Raw genomic sequence first — 18,707 nt, 5'->3', positions numbered from 1 at the left:
ACATGATTTTAAAATCCCAATATCCGAGTTTATAATCTTTGTCCAATACCTGGATATTTCCAATTAAGCTCTAATTAAACCATTTCATCACAAGTGTTTTCACGTACAGCATTTACTGTTAATAAAAGGTAGTACGTATTTTTAGATCAAATCACAACCCCACTCTGAATTATATTTTATAAACATTTTGATTTATTCAATTAGCTGTGTGGTGTTTATCAATTAAGAACATTTTGGTGAGTTATTTATTAAAATCAAAACCAACACAAAAAGCCAATCGAATTCATTTCAATATTATTTTGATTAACATTTATAACAATCATTATTGTTAAACATTTAAACTAAAAGTAGCACGTGTAAATGAAATTGATTGCATCATAATGATGAAAGAGTACAACTTAATACGTAGAATGGTCGATATTTACCCGCCAATACAGCCGTGATAGTATAGTGGTTAGTACTTCGCGTTGTGGCCGCGACAACCCAGGTTCGAATCCTGGTCACGGCAGCGGATTTTTTTTTATATATTTATAACTTTAGGGACTACTGAGCGCATTGTGAGAAGTTATCTTTGAAAGTAATACATCATATTGATTTTTAACGCAAAAATATTTCATACCAGCATCTTAACACATTTGTGAATGCTGTATTTTCTTACAATAATTCTACACTCTTTTCGGTCAATTTGGGTAGATACACATTTAACCATCAGTGATCCCAACAATAACTACACTATTCACTTTAAAATAAACTCATCTCAATTTAGTTGCTTATTGATTATAGATACGATTACATCCATTCAGACATCCGTGGAAAGTTTAGAGGTAGATGGACAGGAGAGAAAGGAAGAATGGAGGAAGGAGGGGAGGAGAGGACGGAAGGAGGGAAGGGGGGAGAGAGAGAAAGGAACAATGGAGGAAGCCGGGGAGGAGAGAAAGGAACAATGGAGGAAGTCGGAGAGGAGAGGACGTAAGGAGGAGGGGGGAAGGAACAATGGAGGAAGCCGGGGAGGAAAGGAAGGAGGGGAGGGAGGAGAGAGAAAAGAACAATGGAGGAAGGAGGGGAGGATAGGAAGGAAGGAGGGGAGGGAGAGAGAGAGAGAGAAAGGAACACTGGAGGAAGGAGGGAAGGAGAGAAAGGAAGGAGGGGGAGGAACAATGAAGGAAGCCGGGGAGGAGATAAAGGAAGGAGGCGGGGGGGGGGGGGGGGGGGAGAAGGAACAATGGGGGAAGCCGGGGAGGAGAGGACGTACATCACACAAAATCATGCTGACGTACAACACACAAAATCATGCTGACGTACAACACACAAAATCATGCCGACGAACGGACACAAAATCATGCTGACGTACATCTCACAAAATCATGCTGACGTACATCACACAAAATCATGCTAATGTAAAGACACAAAATCAAGATTTTTAACTCCAAGTTAATTATTTCGTTACACATAACGATCCTCTCATAACAATGTCATGACAATAAAAGATAAATAAAAATAGGTAGATAGATAATTACATGACAGAGACAATACAAAACGAATCAAGGTAATAAAGTATTAGTCGCTTATCAATCTAAACATGCTTGACTTTTTAAAATGATAACCTATCAAACATTTCTTACGTGTATCAGAATAACATGGGCATTTAAGTATAAAATGAACTTCATTTTATTTATTCTATATTATTTTGTTATGCTCTGACGTCTTTATTACGTGATTTTAAAATCCAATATCAGAGTTTATAATCTGTATTCAATACTTGGATATTTCCAATTAAGCTCTAATTAAACCATTTCATCACAAGTATTTTTACGTACAGCGTTTACTGTTAATTAAAGGTAGTACATGTACGTATTTTTAGATCAAATTACAAGCCCAATCTGAATTATATTTTGTAAACATTTTGATTTATTCAATTAGCTGTGTGGTATTTATCAATTAAGAACATCTACAGGTATAATTTTGATGAGTTATTTATTAAAATCAAAATTCACACCAACAATGAATCAAATTCATTCCAATATTATTTTGATTAACATTTATCATAGTCATTATTGTTCAATATTTAAATTAGCTTTAGTTCTTGTAACTGAAATTGATTGCATCATAATGATGAAAGAGTACAAATTATACGTAGAATGGTCGATATTTACCCGCCAATACAGCCGTGATAGTATAGTGGTTAGTACTTCGCGTTGTGGCCGCGACAACCCAGGTTCGAATCCTGGTCACGGCAGCGGATTTTTTTTATATATATTTATAACTTTAGGGACCACTGAAAGTATTGTGAGAAGTTATCTTTGAAAATAATACATCCTATTGATTTTCTTCCAATAATTCTACACTCTTTTCGGTCAATTTGGGTAGATACACATTTAACCAGCAGTGATCCCAACAATAATTACACTATTCACTTTAAAATAAACTCATCTCCATTTAGTTATTTATTGATTATAGATACGATTACATCCATTCAGACATCCTTGGAAAGTTTAGAGGTAGATGGACAGGAGAGAAAGGAAGAATGGAGGAAGACGGGGAGAAGGGGACGGAAGGAGGGGAGGGGGAGAGAGAGAAAGGAAGAATGGAGGAAGCCGGGGAGGAGGGGACGTAAGGAGGAGGGGGGAAGTAACAATGGAGGAAGCCGGGGAGGAGGGGACGTAAGGAGGAGGTGGGAAGTAACAATGGAGGAAGCCGGGAAGGAGGGGACGGAAGGAGTGGAGGGGGAGAGAGAGAAAGGAAGAATGGATGAAGCTGGGGAGGAGGGGAAGTAAGGAGGAGGGGGAAGGAACAATGGAGGAAGCCGGGGAGGAGAGAAAGGAAGGAGGGGAGGGGGAGAGAGAGAAAGGAACAATGGAGGAAGTCGGGGAGGAGAGAAAGGGAGGAGGGAGGGGAGAGAGAGAGAGAAAGGAACAATGGAGGAAGACGGGGAGGAGGGGACGGAAGGAGTGGAGGGGGAGAGAGATGCTGACGAAAGGACACAAAATCATGCTGACGTACAACACACAAAATCGTGCTGACGAACGGTCACAAAATCATGCTGACGTAAAGACACAAAATCATGCTGACGTAAAGACACAAAATCATGCTGACGAACGGTCACAAAATCAAGATTTTTAACTCCAAGTTAATTATTTCGTTACACATAACGATCCTCTCATAACAATGTCATGACAATAAAAGATAAATAAAAATAGGTAGATAGATAATCACGTGACAGAAACAATACATAACTATCCAATATCCGAGTCCAATACTTGGATATTTCCAATTAAGCTCTAATTAAACCATTTCATCACAAGTGTTTTCACGAACAGCGTTTACTGTTAATAAAAGGTAGTATGTATTTTTAGATCAAATCACAACCCCATTCTGAATTATATTTTGTAAACATTTTGATTTATTCAATTAGCTGTGTGGTGTTTATCAATTAGGAACATTTTGGTGAGTTATTTATTAAAATAAAACCCACACAAAAAGCCAATCGAATTCATTTCAATATTATTTTGATTAACATTTATAATAATCATTATTGTTAAAAAATTAAACTAAAAGTAGCACGTGTAAATGAAATTGATTGCATCATAATGATGAAAGAGTACAACTTATACGTAGAATGGTCGATATTTACCCGCCAATACAGCCGTGATAGTATAGTGGTTAGTACTTCGCGTTGTGGCCGCGACAACCCAGGTTCGAATCCTGGTCACGGCAGCGGTTTTTTTTTTTATATATATACATTTATAACTTTAGGGACCACTGAACGCATTGTGAGAAGTTATCTTTGAAAGTAATACATCATGTTGATTTTTGACGCAAAAATATTTTATACCAGCATCTTAACACATTTGTTTGGCCATTGTGAATGCTGTATTTTCTTCCAATAATTCTACACTCTTTTCGGTCAATTTGGGTAGACACAAATTTAACCTTCAGTGATCCCAACAAAAACTACACTATTCACTTTAAAATAAACTCATCTCCATTTAGTTGTTTATTGATTATAGATACGATTACATCCATTCAGACATCCTTGGAAAGTTTAGAGGTAGATGGACAGGAGAGAAAGGAAGAATGTAGGAAGACGGGGAGGAGGGGACGGAAGGAGGAGGTGGGAAGTAACAATGGAGGAAGCCGGGGAGGAGAGAAAGGAAGGAGGGGAGAGAGAGAGAGAGAGAGAAAGGAAGAATGGGGAAACGGGGAGGAGGGGACGGAAGGAGGAGGGGGGGAGATAGAGAAAGGAACAATGGAGGAAGATGGAGATGAGAGAAAGGAAGGAGGGGAGGGGGAGAGAGAGAAAGGAACAATTGGGGAAGTCAGGGAGGAGAGGACGGAAGGAGGGGAGGGGGGGAGAGAGAGAGAAAGGAACAATGGAGGAAGCCGGGGAGGAAAGGACGGAAGGAGTGGAGGGGGGAGAGAGAGAAAGGAAGAATGGGGGAAGCCGGGAGGAGAGAAAGGAAGGAGGGGAGAGAGAGAAAGGAAGAATGGGGAAAGACGGGGAGGAGGGGACGGAAAGAGGAGGGGGGAGATAGAGAAAGGAACAATGGAGGAAGATGGGGATGAGAGAAAGGAAGGAGGGGAGGGGGAGAGAGAGAAAGGAACAATGGAGAAAGCCGGGGAGGAGAGGACGGAAGGAGGGGAGGGGGGAGAGAGAGAGAGAAAGGAACAATGGAGGAAGCCGGGGAGGAGGGGACGGAAGGAGGAGGGGGGAAAAGGAACAATGGAGGAAGCTGGGGAGGACAGGAAGTACATCACACAAAATCATGCTGACGTACAACACACAAAATCGTGCTGACGTACAACACACAAAATCGTGCTGACGTACAACACTTATAATCATGCTGACGAAAGGACACAAAATCATGCTGACGAACGGTCACAAAATCAAGATTTTTAACTCCAAGTTAATTATTTCGTTACACATAACGATCCTCTCATAACAATGTCATGACAATAAAAGATAAATAAAAATAGGTAGATAGATAATTACATGACAGAAACAATACATAACTAATCAAGGTAATAAAGTATTAGCCGCTTATCAATCTAAACATGCCTGGCTTTTTAAAATGATAACCTATCAAACATTTCTTACGTGTATCAGAATAACATGGGCATTTAAGTATAAAATGAACTTCATCTTATTCTTTCTAGAATATTTTTTATGGTCTGACGTCTTTATTACATGATTTTCAATCCAATATCAGAGTTTATAATCTGTATCCAATACTTGGATATTTCCAAATACATGTAAGCTCTAAATAAACCATTTCATCAAAAGTATTTTTACGTACAGCGTTTACTGTTAATTAAAGGTAGTACATGTACGTATTTTAGATCAAATCACCAGCCCAATCGGAATTATATTTTGTAAACATTTTGATTTATTCAATTAGCTGTGTGGTGTTTATCAATTAAGAACATTTTGGTGAGTTATTTATTAAAATCAAAACCAACACAAAAAGCCAATCGAATTCATTTCAATATTATTTTGATTAACATTTATAACAATTATTATTGTTCAACATTTAAACTAAAAGTAGCACGTGTAAATGAAATTGATTGCATCATAATGATGAAAGAGTACAACTTATACGTAGAATGGTCGATATTTACCCGCCAATACAGCCGTGATAGTATAGTGGTTAGTACTTCGCGTTGTGGCCGCGACAACCCAGGTTCGAATCCTGGTCACGGCAGCGGATTTTTTTTTATATATTTATAACTTTAGGGACCACTGAACGCATTGTGAGAAGTTATCTTTGAAAGTAATACATCATGTTGATTTTTGACGCAAAAATATGTTATACCAGCATCTTAACACATTTGTTTGGCCATTGTGAATGCTGTATTTTCTTCCAATAATTCTACACTCTTTTCGGTCAATTTGGGTAGATACACATTTAACCTTCAGTGATCCCAACAATAATTACACTATTCACTTTAAAATAAACTCATCTCCATTTAGTTGCTTATTGATTATAGATACGATTACATCCATTCAGACATCCTTGGAAAGTTTAGAGGTAGATGGACAGGAGAGAAAGGAAGAATGGAGGAAGCCGGGAAGGAGGGGACGGAAGGAGGGGAGGGGGAGAGAGAGAAAGGAAGAATGGGGAAAGCCGGGGAGGAGGGGACGGAAGGAGGAGGGGGGGGGACAACGGAGGAAGCCGGGGAGGAAAGGACGGAAGGAGGAGGGGAGGAACAACGGAGGAAGCCGGGGAGGAGAGGACGGAAGGAGGGGGGGGGGGGAATGGAGGAAGCCGGGGAGGAGAGAAAGGAAGGAAGGGGGAGAGAAAAGAACAATGGAGGAAGCCGAGGAGGAGAGGACGGAAAGAGGGGAGGGGGAGAGAGAGAAAGGAACAATGGAGGGAGTCGGGGAGGACAGCAAGGAAGGAAGGAAGGGGGAGAGAGAGAAAGGAACAATGGAGGAAATCGGGGAGGAGAGAAAGGAAGGAGGGGGGGAGAGAGAGAGAAAGGAACAATGGAGGAAGGAGGGGAGGAGAGGACGGAAGGAGGAGGGGGAGGGAAGGAAAAATGGAAGAAGCCGGGGAGGAGAAAAGGAAAGAGGGGAGGGAGAGAGAGAGAAAGGAACAATGGAGGAAGCCGGGGAGGAGAGGACGGAAGGAGGAGGGGGAAGGAAGGAAAAATGGAAGAAGCCGGGGAGGAGAAAAGGAAAGAGGGGAGGGAGGAGAGAGAAGAACAATGGAGAAGTAGGGAGGAGAGAAAGGACAAATATTAGTGTTAACGGGAAGAGTAAAAACACTTTAGGAAATGGTGGCAAATGAAAAAGGAGGCGGATTTAAGAATCATAAGAACTTGAGGAAAGGGGAGGGAAGACAAACAAGGAGGGATGGAGACATGATAATATATTAAAATAAAGCACTCGATAGTGATAGAGATAAGATAGGATGATATAAGACATGGAAAGTTTAAAGATGATGGACAGGAAGAGAAAGGAAATGAGAGGAGGAGAAGTGGAAAGGAGGGGAGGAGGGAGGAGGAAGGAAGATGGAGAGAAAAGGAAAATGGAGAAAGCCGGGGGAGAAGGGACGAAGGAAGGAGGAGGGTGAGGAGGAAAGGAAAAGGAGAAGCCGGGGAGGAAAGGAGGAAGGAGAGGGAGGAAGGAACAAGGAGAAGCGGGGAGGAGAGAAAGGAAGAGGGGAGGGAGAGGAGGAAAGGAAATGGAGGAAGCGGGGAGGAGAGAAGGAAAAGGAAGGGGAGATAAGAAGAAACAAGGACGGAAGGGGGGCGGGAGAGGAAGAGGAGGAGGAAGGAAGGAGAGCTGGGAGGAGAAGAAGAGGGGGAAAGGAGAAAGGAACAATGGAGGAAACAGGAGGAGAGAAGGACAGGAAGGAGGGGGGAGAGGAGAAGGAACATGAAGCAGGGGGAGGAAAGGAAGGAGGGGGGGGGAGAGGGAAAGGAACAATGGAGGAACAGCGGGAGAGAGAGGAACGGAAGGAGGGGAGGGGAGAGAGAGAAGAGAAAGGAAACAATGGAGGAAGCGGGGAGAAGAGGCGAAAGAAGGAGGAGGGGGAAGGAAGGAAAAATGGAAGAGCGGGGAGGAGGGACGAGAGAGGAGAGAATAAGAACAATGGAGAAGCCGGGGAGGAAAGGACGGAAGGAGGAGGGAGGAGAAAGGAAAATGGAGAAGCGGGAAGAGGGAAGGAAGGAAATGGGGAAGAAAAGAAAAGAAGGAGGAAAGGGAGAGAGAAGGAAGAGGGGAGGGAGAGAGAGAGAAAGGAACAATGGAGGAAGTCGGGGAGGAGAGAAAGGAAGGAGTGGAGGGGGAGAGAGAGAAAAAGGAACAATGGAGGAAGGAGGGGAGGGGAGAGAGAGAAAAGGAACAATGGAGGAAGGAGGGGAGGAGAGAAAGGAAGGAGGGGAGTGGGGGAGAGAGAGAGAAAGGAACAATGGAGGAAGCCGGGGAGGAGAGGACGGAAAGAGGAGGGGGAGGGAAGGAAGAATGGAGGAAGCCGGGGAAGAGGGGACGGAAGGAAGGGGGAGAGAAAAGAACAATGGAGGAAGCCGGGGAGGAGAGGACGGAAGGAGGGGGAGAGAAAGGAACAATGGAGGAAGCCGGGGAGGAGAGGACGGAAGGATACACAGATACAATCCAATTTTGAACGCTGTTGCATGTAACTGTGTAATGGAAAGAAATTTAATCAAATCTTTTAGAATGGATAATAAAGTTTAATAAATGAAGAACATCTAAGGATTTTCATGATATTCCAGCCTGTTCATAAGTGTTGTGGTCAGGACAATCTGTATTCGAACATCGCAAGCTGTGTAGGTCATTGGCGCGATGGGAGTTTGTACTTTACTTTCTACTTAAAGTCACATATTACACATCAATATGGGACTTTCAAATAAGACTTTTTATAGACACAGATGGTTTGAATTATATTGAACAACAACATTAAACAACAGAAATTGATTACATGTCAATTTCATGGTTCGTCAGTTATTGACAGGTATGTCACATGAAAATGATGTATGATAACAGCGGGGACTATTACAGCCTCGCCGTGGATATCATAACAACCTCGAACTAGGCTTTTAACGCGAATGGCGAAAACGTTGAGAATCAAGCGCCGGCGCTCTGTAAGAAACAAACGCAGAGAGGAACTTCGTGTCCCATCGACGTGGCCAGAATAGGACATGCGCACGCAATATTGTCATCCTTAATTTCGATTTATTCTTGAGCGCCGATTGACACGCATGTATACTTCCGACACAATAACGAGTTCCTATTCAAATCCCATCCGCCAAAACAGAATTGTGCATTCAAACTTCAATGGTCCTTTATTCTGAGGAACAATGAAGTCATATTAACGTCTATGGTCGGTAACGATATTAAGTCTAATAAAATTGTAAACAATAGTTTAATACTACTATAATACAAAGCACGTTTTAAGCATCAGCGACAATTTAAGCGCTACTCAGTACACCGATGTCGATTTTATCATTATCAGGAAACCCAGCGTAAAATGAATACCTTTTGTGATGACGTTCTATACAAGATATATTGAATTAAATAATGATAATGACAGGAAAATCTAACATTATCTACACATCGAGGATGGAACCTCCAGAATCACTCGCTACAGTCTGTACAATTGGAGATTTCAGAAAGAAAAACCATCCATCATACTATCGATATCTACATATATCTGATAGGAAATCACGTCCTTACAACTAGATATCTGATAGGAAATCATTGTCCGTATAACTACAGATATTTGATATGAAATCACGTCCGTACAACTACAGATATCTGATAGGAAATCACGTCCGTACAACTACAGATATCTGATAGGTTAACACGTCCGTACAACTACAGATATCTGATAGGGAAGCATGTCCGTACAACTACAGATATCTGATAGGGAAGCATGTCCGTACAACTACAGATATCTGATAGGAAATCGTTTCCGTACAACTACAGATATCTGATACGAAATCACGTCCGTACAACTACAGATATCTGATAGGAAATCACGTCCGTACAACTACAGATATCTGATAGGATATCACGTCCGTACAACTACAGATATCTGATACGAAATCACGTCCGTACAACTACAGATATCTGATAGGAAATCACGTCCGTACAACTACAGTTATTTGATAGGAAATCACGTCCGTACAACTACAGATATCTGATAGGGAAACACGTCCGTACAACTACAGATATCTGATAGGAAATCATGTCCGCACAACTACAGATATCTGATAGGATATCACGTCCGCACAACTACAGATATATGATAGGATATCACGTCCGCACAACTACAGATATCTGATAGGAAATCATGTCCGCACAACTACAGATATCTGATAGGGAAACACGTCCGTACAACTACAGATATCTGATAGGATATCACGTCCGCACAACTACATATATTTGATAGGAAATCACGTCCGCACAACTACAGATATCTGATAGGAAAGCATGTCCGTACAACTACAGATATCTGATAGGATATCACGGTCGTACAACTACAGATATCTGATTTTAAGATTACTGTCAATATGAATACAATTAGACAGTCATCCAATGGTTGATGAACTGTTACCAGATGCTGGTATACAGTCGATATGAATGCAATTTGGATAACAGATAAACATCTGTTTACATTTTATTATTTATATTTACATTTTTTTTTATTATTATCATTTATTTATCTAGGTAAAAACCTGAAACAAAAGATCGGCGTTAATATTTGTTGATTACGAAAAAACTGACATCAGTATTTCCGGATGATATAATACACGTGTTAAGGTCTTCGTGCGATCATAGTTTTATACAAAAATGATATTTGCCTTAAAATTGTTAATACTTATGTTTTTCACATGTTTGCATTTTGGGATAAAAATCAGCAAAATCACTTACCGCTGTTGCTCTAGAAACCATTGTTTCTGATTCAGCTGTCTTCAACGTATGCAGTTCTCTGTGGCTGGAAATGTTCAGAGGTCTTGATACTGGACCAAGTATGTTCAAAAGGTGATTAGGCTAATCGTAGTTGAACAACAATTTCAAAATCCCGATAGAATTTTTTCTGGTAGAACTAACTTAACAAAGTTTAAAAAAAAACTACAGTAATCTTCAGTCTCTTCCTACATGTTTCAAGGAATACGCCCACATGTTTTTGAAAAAGTAAAAATGAGGTTTTCTTTAATCAAGTGATAACTAGTCACCTTTTGAACAACTGGGTCCTGCTCAATATTTTCATCAGCGTGCCACACGCCGTACCAGGGCGTTCGATTAGCCTACTTACCAGGGCGTTCGATTAGCCTAAATGAACATTTTCGATAAAAAAACACATCCTCTCTGTTACCTGGTGGAACTCATTAGATGTAGTAGTTAGAACCAAATAATACGACAGGTTCACTTTTATCTAACTCCTAATGTATAATTAAATATAACAAATATCGATACAATCAAGTACACAATAAAGAACAAATTATTTCACTTCTATAACACGGAATTGGCGTTAACAATGCTTCCATAGGCCATATCAGCATATGAGCTGAACACAAAGTGGGATAAAGCATGTTTTATAAAAAGAACAAAACCTTAATTTAATTACAGTAACTAGGTATAGAGCACGTGCTTTATGTATCAGGTTCTAACAATAGACCATCTCTCTCCATATTCGTTTAATGACAGCTAAGGGAATATCTCTCTTTTGTTTTGTCCTCGGTCTCTGAGTTTAAAAGTTGATCAGAGACTTGGTTATAAGTCTGGCTTTTCATACGGAGACATGAAGCGACACTCGCCCACAGATAGGTATTGAGGGATCGCGCCCGTCAGCCTTTCAGCGACCATTTTATGTAGGGTATTGTACATATTTTATAGACTTCTTGTCAGTTCTGCTGCCATGCATAAAACAGCCATTGTATCCGTGATGAAAAGTCCGCAACAACAACACAAAAGATATCGACAAAAATTCTCATAATAACATCCACTATCAAACAAGAGGAACTCCTAGTCAATCATATTACTGGTTAACAGGAAATCATGCTGACGTAAAGACACAAAATCATGCTGACGAACGGACACAAAATCATGCTTACGTACATCACACAAAATCATGCTGACGTACATCACACAAAATCATGCTGACGTACAACACACAAAATCGCGCTGACGTACAACACACAAAAATCATTCTGACGTACTGGCACAAAACCATGCTGACGTACAACACACAAAATCATGCTGACGTACAACACACAAAATCATACTGACGCAAATCCCACAAAATCATGCTGACGTACAACACACAAAATCATACTGACGTAAATCCCACAAAATCATGCTGACGTACAACACACAAAAGCATGCTGACATACAACACAAAAAAGCATGCTGACGTACAATACACAAAATTATGCTGACGTACAACACACAAAATCATGCTGACGTAAAGACACAAAATCATGCTGACGTATATCACACAAAATCATGCTGGCGTACAACACACAAAATCATGCTGACGTACAACACACAAAATCAGGCTTACGCACAACACACCCAAATCATACTGACGTACAACACACATAATCACGTTGGTAGATATCATACCATAATGTATGTATATGTGCTATGATGTACAGGTTTGTTTAGTTATATCAGTGTAGACGTGATGCACATTCTGATGCTATGGTTACAAGTGTGTATACGTTTTGTCTAGTGTCACTGCGATGTCATGGTGTACAAGTGTACCTAAGTTATAGGATTGGAAAAAATGCAACGACCGAGACTCGAACTCGGGACCTCCGATTTTTTTATTAACGCTGTAACCATTTCAGCTATTGGCTAGCGAAGATGCCTGACCACCGACGCTCAGCCCGTTAAGTTCCACTAAATACCCCCTCCTACAACCCGGAAATACACACAAGACACTCTATCACCCTTCGTGGGTATTTGATTGGACGCCAAATGTAAAAGGAGAGAAAAAATGCAACGAGCGAACCGTGCCTTCCGAACTCTTACCATTTACTGCTACCTGGCCATCGCCGTTCAGTCCAGTCCAGTTTGCCTACACGAACATACGTCATAGTGTAGAAATAAACGGGTATATGCTTAACATTTAAGCATATTTTTTGTTTATTTAACACAAATAGCTTTCTCTGTGCGAGTTTTCGAAGTCGTCGGTTTCTTTTGCCAAGTAAAGAGTTAAATGAAAAAAGTCCTGATGACCATTCACTATTCGGCGATGGGCGAAATCCAAGTCAGCTGTCAAATTGTCAAGACGTAGTTTCGTTCCACACTATACAAGCAGTCTGAGTAAGGGGGGATGTTTTACCCATGCTGTCGTTTATTAACAAAATTAATATGTTGTCATCATCAAATGTACATTTCTTGTTTTAAAATGCCTTACCTCCCTTTTTACTTGACGTAACAATCACCGGAAGTGCTATTGTATGTGACGTCACTTGACGTCGAACCCCATAAACAACTTGACGACGGATCAACAACGTCTGATTATTTTTTCTGGAATATGAAGTGTCAAAACGCTTCATGAGGATTCAGTTTTACGTTATCAGTGGAACAATTACTTTAGTGATTGTCTCCCTTGGGACGATGTCCCTCATACGGAGGCTACTTCGGCAGCATTCAAACCGGATTGCCAGTGGCGATGTAGATGTTATGAACATGAGTTCTATTACCTCGAGTGAATCAGCTGGCACGGTCCCAACAAAGACAGGTCGATCTGATTCGGCGAAGACGAGTTCTACTACAGACGGGTCCTGTCACGACTCGTCATCTGATGTCACATCAGAGAGTGTCGACTGTAGACGTAAACGGCGGAAACTGAGCTCACTTCTAAGGCGGAAGAGGTAAAATTCACCAGTACAAGTCGATAAGGTTTTATTGCTACAGTTGTTTTGTTTTATTTTTAGGAGTTCAATAGGAGGTCTCCTATTGGATCAGTATCAAAATGGAACACTTTCATAAAAATAATTAAAAACCTGTAATTGTGGTTAATGTGTAAGTTTTAAACTAAAAAGTAAATATCGAGTGCAAAGATACATGAACATTTCAGCTGTCCAAATGAAACAAAAAAAAACACAAAAGAAACAAAACAAAACATAGAATAATGAAGGTAAATTGTAGCAGAAAATAATTGAAACCTTTACAGCTATAGTTGAAGTGTTTTCATTTCAAACCGTTTTCAGCAAGAAAGAGTTGAAGTTGGACCGGAAACAGCGCGAGATTCTCCAGATCGACGCTGAAATAAAGGAGGTGATGCGCATGCTCAAACATATAGATGTTAGGGAGATCGCTCTGGACGAGGAAGTTCAGTTCAAGAAATTAGAGCTTATATCCATGTTTCCAAACGGTAAGATTTCGGGTAATATAAACAAACATTTACATTACACGTAATGTTGACATATATGTCGTTAACATGTAGCTGTTGTTACCAAGTCACCACACGATATCTTATCACTATGGTGTTCCGTTAGGACCACAAAAAAATAACAAGTGTTGATATTTAAGAATTTTAAACCCAAGTACTTTACTGAAGTTTGTGTGCATTTGATATTGAACTGAAATTCAAAGTGAATCGAAGCTCCCTTCCATTTCTGGTTTTTCGAATGCAATATATTGTTGATGTATTAGAAGTAGGGACTGATGTTTTTTTTCTATAAACACTAACCAAATGTGTAGATACCTGTGGATGAGGCAGCAATAACCCACTATAAAACAAAATTGACATTCTAGTGACAGAAGAAGCCGAGGCGGACGTCCGACGTAAGGGAACGTTATACCACAGACGGTTCACGAACATCAAGACTGCCACAGATGCCAAGAGCCTGCTGACCATGATCAGGACAAGGAAATACGCCTTAGATCAACTCGAAATTCTCACCTACCGGAAATACGTCAACATGCAACACGATATCGAGTCTAAAGACACGTCCACGGCTCCTCCCCTCAATCCATGTCGGCCGAACTTTGATCACCTATTCAGTGTGATACGAGAGAGAATAGCCGTCCAACAACAGCCCGGAAGTCTGTTTGCAGATTTTGACGCATCTGTGGATGACGTTTTCCCGACAATTTCCGGTTCGACTTCATCCACCCATAACGGAAACCGACATCTCCGACTGGACCCGACACATGTGGGACCGTCCGAGTCTATAGTCTGAATGTGGTGTTGTTGGCTAAGGTGTTTCATTTTGTCTCCGATCATGATAATGGTACGGGAGTAGCGAGCCCTAGTTCTTGTCATTTGAACAGTGTTTTCACCAGTGTTAGGGACTTTGTCGTTCACTCTTGCGAATAAAATAATGACGTTGATATTTTTTTCACAATTCCAATACACTTAACTGATTACATTATATGGTTAGGTGTTTATGTGTTTTGTCATTGGAGTTTTATATATAATTTTACTTGTAAATGCAGTATGGTCCCCATCCAACGCTGTTATACATTGTAGATGTCGTACGAATCATACATAGGAACTTGCCCCTGACAACTGACGCTTTCAGATCTGAAGTGTTCTTTATACCACATCATTATATCATATACATCTATAAAAAAGAAACAATCATGTCGGTTTCTGCATTTTAATAAGTTGTCTGGTAAATATATAGGAAGAAAATAAGAATTAAGAAAAAAAAACAATCCGCCGTGCCGTAATAGCGACTGCCACAGCTCGCTGCCGTGACCAGGATTCGAACCTGGGTTGTCGCGGCCACAACGCGAAGTACTAACCACTATACTATCACGGCTGTATTGTCGGATACAGTAACGACGTTCTAATAATAGACCGGTCTTTTCAGTCTGGGAAAACCACGTGCACGTTGTTCAGTGATACCAGCAAAATATTTTGTTAGATTAGTTGTTATTTGGTAAGTACCACAATACTTACAGAATGACAATAACGTTTTTCCTCAGAATATGCATTTTGAAGTAAATCACAATCTATTGACCTGATCTTTGATCTCAACATTACAGATACACTTTATATGTAGTGTACTTATGTGTATGTAGAGCGTTTAGTCTCGCAGTCCCCAGACTCTCGTCCCTCGCTCGAGACTGCCTCTCGTTTGAGTCTCGAGCGAGGACGAGAGTCTGGGGAATGCGAGACTAGTAGAGCATTATGTACATTTCATTTCATTTTATTTGACCATGCGTGGATATACAGAGGGATGAAAGTATCATAAAGATGTAAATTTATATTTGAATTAAAATATCTACTCCGGGGAACATACGAAATTGATTTTTTTGATAAAGTTACATAACTTTTTTAAGGAAGACAGTACATGATTCTCGCTTTGGGTGCGAGAAGTTCCTGGTTCGAATCCCGGACAAGCCAGCTACAATTTTGGATACGACTCCAATAAACTGTACAATAAATGTAACTTATGGTTACTACAGAACAAAATATCGTCCTTACCAACGATATCAACCATGTACACCTTCAATAAATGTAACACTTCTTTTTCAGAAGAATGTTAGCGGAGGTCAATTTTTCGACATACCTGTTATTCCCATTCATTTACACACCTCGGGATACGTGTTATCTCGGGCCACTGTAGAACTATTGGTATGAATAAGTTATTGACACCGGTGTTTGGTGAATTGTAAAATTGCCATCAATACTTCACACCTCGTTTTCAATATCATATTGATGTAAATACTGTTACGCCATGCTATGTTTTAATTTCTATAAATATATTTGTACTCGGGTGTATAACACGGAGTTTATGAACGTGTTCAATAACTTAATAGGTTACGACTCTAGGCAATTGGCATATCAAATTATTGACGACTTTTAAAAATTTTATATTACATACTGGTGAAATATTCTAGTTATCGCTGATTATCACGAGAAAAGAAACGAAACTCTGACATTATTTTCCTGACAATACATGCGATTTCGGCTCAGACTGTTTGGTTTTTCATTTTTAGAGAGTTATGACGTCACAATGTCTTTATGTCATGATCTTCTGGCGGAATTTTTAGAATAGCCATATTGTATGATAGAGAAGACCAGTAATGTAGTGAAAAGTAATTCACTATCATAGCAGGCGAATTTACTTGATGAAGTTGTAATTTATTATTTGAAGCATTTAGCAGAAAAATATTTAATAGATTATATAAAAGATTTTTTTTAATTGACAAAAATAATCCGCCGTGCCGTAACAGCGACTGCCACAGCTCGCTGCCGTGACCAGGATTCGAACCTGGGTTGTCGCGGCCACAACGCGAAGTACTAACCACTATACGATCACGGCTGTATTGGCGGATAAACATCGACCATACTACGTATAATTTGTACTCTTTCATCATTATGATGCAATCAATTTCATTTACATGTGCTACTTTTAGTTTAAACATTGAACAATAATGATTATGATAAATGTTAATCAAAATTATATTGAAATGAATTCGATTCACTTTTGGTGTCGATTTTGATTTTAATAAATAACTCACCAACATTATGCCTGTAGATGTTCTTAATTGATAAATACCACACAGCTAATTAGATAAATCAAAATGTTTACAAAATATAAATCAGAATGGGCTTGTGATCTGATCTAAAAATACATACTACCTTTTATTAACAGTTAACGCTGTACGTAAAAATACTTGTGATGAAACGGTTTAATTAGAGCTTAATTGGAAATATCCAAGTATTGAATAAAGATTATAAACTCTGATATTGGATTTTAAAATCATGTAATAAAGACGTCAGAGCATAACAAAATAATATAGAAAGAATAAGATGAAGTTCATTTTATACTTAAATGCCCATGTTATTGTGATACACGTAGTAAATGTTTGATAGGTTATCATTTTAAAAAGTCAAACATGTTTAGATTGATAAGCGGCTAATACTTTATTACCTTGATTAGTTTTGTATTGTTTCTGTCATGTAATTATCTATCTACCTTTTTTATTTATCTTTTATTGTCGTGACATTGTTATGATAATCCATATTAAGTGTGATATCGATAAGTCGGAAGACTCAACGATAATAAAGAACTTGAACATGGATCGTTATGTGTAACGAAATAATTAACATGGAGTTAAAAATCTGTACGTATACTAGTTATACATAGCGTACGTATGTTCGAGTTACCTCCCTTATAATGCTGCTAGATTCCGAGACATGCTACATATTCCTTAAATGTTTATCACCTGTTCACACTCTAATGATGTTAACCAGTTACGGACTTTATAGAACTTACCTTTCAACTTTCTTTATTCAACTTTCTTTATTCAATCTCTTTACAAAAGTTCAATGTATAGAGAAACATATTTACAACATTCAACAAATACAATGTATAGAGAAACATATTTACAACATTCAACAAATACAATGTATGAAGAGAGGATATTTACAACATTCAACAAATACAATGTATGGAGAGAGGATATTTACAACATTCAACAAATACAATGTATGGAGAGAGGATATTTACAACATTCAACAAATACAATGTATAGAGAAACATATTTACAACATTCAACAAATACAATGTATAGAGAAACATATTTACAACATTCAACAACTACAATATATAAGGAGGACAAATTATATAACTTTTTTAAACAGAACTTTGATAAATTTACATAAATTTCTTAATGTTTTGATATTTGTAGAGTTCATTAGCTGTGAAAATTTTATAATATTTGGTATCGTATAATAGTATTTATTAATATATAATTTTCTTTCCAAAGTCAAAAATGGGCATTTTAATAGATAATGAAATTCATCACCGATGTCATTGGTATCACAATAAGGACAAATTCTATTTTGATAATTTACATTATTCCATCTACCAGTTTCCACAATGAGTTTATGATTACTTGTTCTAAATCAACACATCAAAATTCTGTCGTTGTCACTTGATATATCAAAATATTTTTCAAAATTACACTCTTTTTTATTTATTCTATAACAGACTGACATCGATGAATTAAAAAGGTCAATATTCCATTTTTGTAAAAATTGATCACACAATATCTGCTTAACTTGAGCTTTAACCCATTGTGGGTTCAAATTATTATGGAATTGAGAATTCCATATATACATCAGACCACAATCATTTAAAATATTTTGTATAAAACTTAAGTATGGAACAACTCTATGTTCATTAATAAATACATGATATAACATATTATACATTACAACATTCAATTTACTTTCTTTTGATATAATCATATTTAACCAATAATT

General features: G+C 38.8%; 5 protein-coding genes and 6 non-coding genes across 11 annotated transcripts; 9 read left to right on the top strand and 2 right to left on the bottom strand.

Moving 5' to 3' along the window:
- The first annotated feature begins 436 nt into the window (after positions 1-436).
- Trnah-gug lies at positions 437-508 on the top strand. The gene has a single exon. It is a non-coding gene; the product is annotated as a tRNA-His (tRNA).
- A 403-nt stretch (positions 509-911) lies between these two features.
- On the top strand, positions 912-2,774 carry LOC117341752 (eukaryotic translation initiation factor 3 subunit A-like). The gene is made up of 2 exons (XM_033903615.1): positions 912-1,191; positions 2,458-2,774. Exons 1-2 carry the CDS (start codon positions 912-914, stop codon positions 2,772-2,774), a joined length of 597 nt encoding a protein of 198 aa, XP_033759506.1.
- On the top strand, positions 2,165-2,236 carry Trnah-gug. Its single transcript has one exon. It is a non-coding gene; the product is annotated as a tRNA-His (tRNA).
- Positions 2,775-2,793: 19 nt separating the features above from the next.
- LOC117341751 (octapeptide-repeat protein T2-like) lies at positions 2,794-4,795 on the top strand. The gene is made up of 2 exons (XM_033903614.1): positions 2,794-3,045; positions 4,028-4,795. The coding sequence occupies exons 1-2, from the start codon at positions 2,794-2,796 to the stop codon at positions 4,793-4,795; spliced, it is 1,020 nt and encodes a 339-aa protein (XP_033759505.1).
- On the top strand, positions 3,643-3,714 carry Trnah-gug. Its single transcript has one exon. It is a non-coding gene; the product is annotated as a tRNA-His (tRNA).
- Positions 4,796-5,627: 832 nt separating the features above from the next.
- On the top strand, positions 5,628-5,699 carry Trnah-gug. The gene has a single exon. It is a non-coding gene; the product is annotated as a tRNA-His (tRNA).
- A 606-nt stretch (positions 5,700-6,305) lies between these two features.
- On the top strand, positions 6,306-6,788 carry LOC117341750 (octapeptide-repeat protein T2-like). The gene has a single exon (XM_033903613.1). It carries the CDS (start codon positions 6,306-6,308, stop codon positions 6,786-6,788), a length of 483 nt encoding a protein of 160 aa, XP_033759504.1.
- A 223-nt stretch (positions 6,789-7,011) lies between these two features.
- LOC117341749 (spore wall protein 2-like) lies at positions 7,012-8,142 on the top strand. The gene has a single exon (XM_033903612.1). The coding sequence runs from the start codon at positions 7,012-7,014 to the stop codon at positions 8,140-8,142; it is 1,131 nt and encodes a 376-aa protein (XP_033759503.1).
- A 4,799-nt stretch (positions 8,143-12,941) lies between these two features.
- Positions 12,942-16,687, top strand: LOC117341676. The gene is made up of 3 exons (XM_033903541.1): positions 12,942-13,350; positions 13,690-13,853; positions 14,237-16,687. Exons 1-3 carry the CDS (start codon positions 13,031-13,033, stop codon positions 14,662-14,664), a joined length of 912 nt encoding a protein of 303 aa, XP_033759432.1. The 5' UTR covers positions 12,942-13,030; the 3' UTR covers positions 14,665-16,687.
- Trnah-gug lies at positions 15,178-15,249 on the bottom strand. The gene has a single exon. It is a non-coding gene; the product is annotated as a tRNA-His (tRNA).
- On the bottom strand, positions 16,687-16,758 carry Trnah-gug. Its single transcript has one exon. It is a non-coding gene; the product is annotated as a tRNA-His (tRNA).
- Between the last annotated feature and the right edge of the window lie 1,949 nt (positions 16,759-18,707).

The sequence above is a fragment of the Pecten maximus genome, chromosome 14 (genome assembly GCF_902652985.1).
Source record: "Pecten maximus chromosome 14, xPecMax1.1, whole genome shotgun sequence".
Taxonomy (NCBI): domain Eukaryota; kingdom Metazoa; phylum Mollusca; class Bivalvia; order Pectinida; family Pectinidae; genus Pecten; species Pecten maximus.
The sequence above is the reverse complement of the archived record's forward strand: the minus strand, read 5'-3'. Positions and strand labels throughout refer to the sequence as shown.

Bases quoted from the DNA above. Each gene is read 5' to 3' on its own strand.
- LOC117341752 (XM_033903615.1), top strand. From the start codon at position 912: ATGGAGGAAGCCGGGGAGGAGAGAAAGGAACAATGGAGGAAGTCGGAG. The intron at 1,192-2,457 runs GCGGGGGGGGGG...TATTGATTATAG, and splicing joins GGAGGAGATAAAGGAAGGAG to ATACGATTACATCCATTCAG.
- LOC117341751 (XM_033903614.1), top strand. From the start codon at position 2,794: ATGGAGGAAGCCGGGGAGGAGAGAAAGGAAGGAGGGGAGGGGGAGAGA. The intron at 3,046-4,027 runs GTAAAGACACAA...ACATCCATTCAG, and splicing joins GGTCACAAAATCATGCTGAC to ACATCCTTGGAAAGTTTAGA.
- LOC117341750 (XM_033903613.1), top strand. From the start codon at position 6,306: ATGGAGGAAGCCGAGGAGGAGAGGACGGAAAGAGGGGAGGGGGAGAGA.
- LOC117341749 (XM_033903612.1), top strand. From the start codon at position 7,012: ATGGAGAGAAAAGGAAAATGGAGAAAGCCGGGGGAGAAGGGACGAAGG.
- LOC117341676 (XM_033903541.1), top strand. From the start codon at position 13,031: ATGAGGATTCAGTTTTACGTTATCAGTGGAACAATTACTTTAGTGATT. The intron at 13,351-13,689 runs GTAAAATTCACC...AACCGTTTTCAG, and splicing joins TCACTTCTAAGGCGGAAGAG to CAAGAAAGAGTTGAAGTTGG. The intron at 13,854-14,236 runs GTAAGATTTCGG...TTGACATTCTAG, and splicing joins TATATCCATGTTTCCAAACG to TGACAGAAGAAGCCGAGGCG.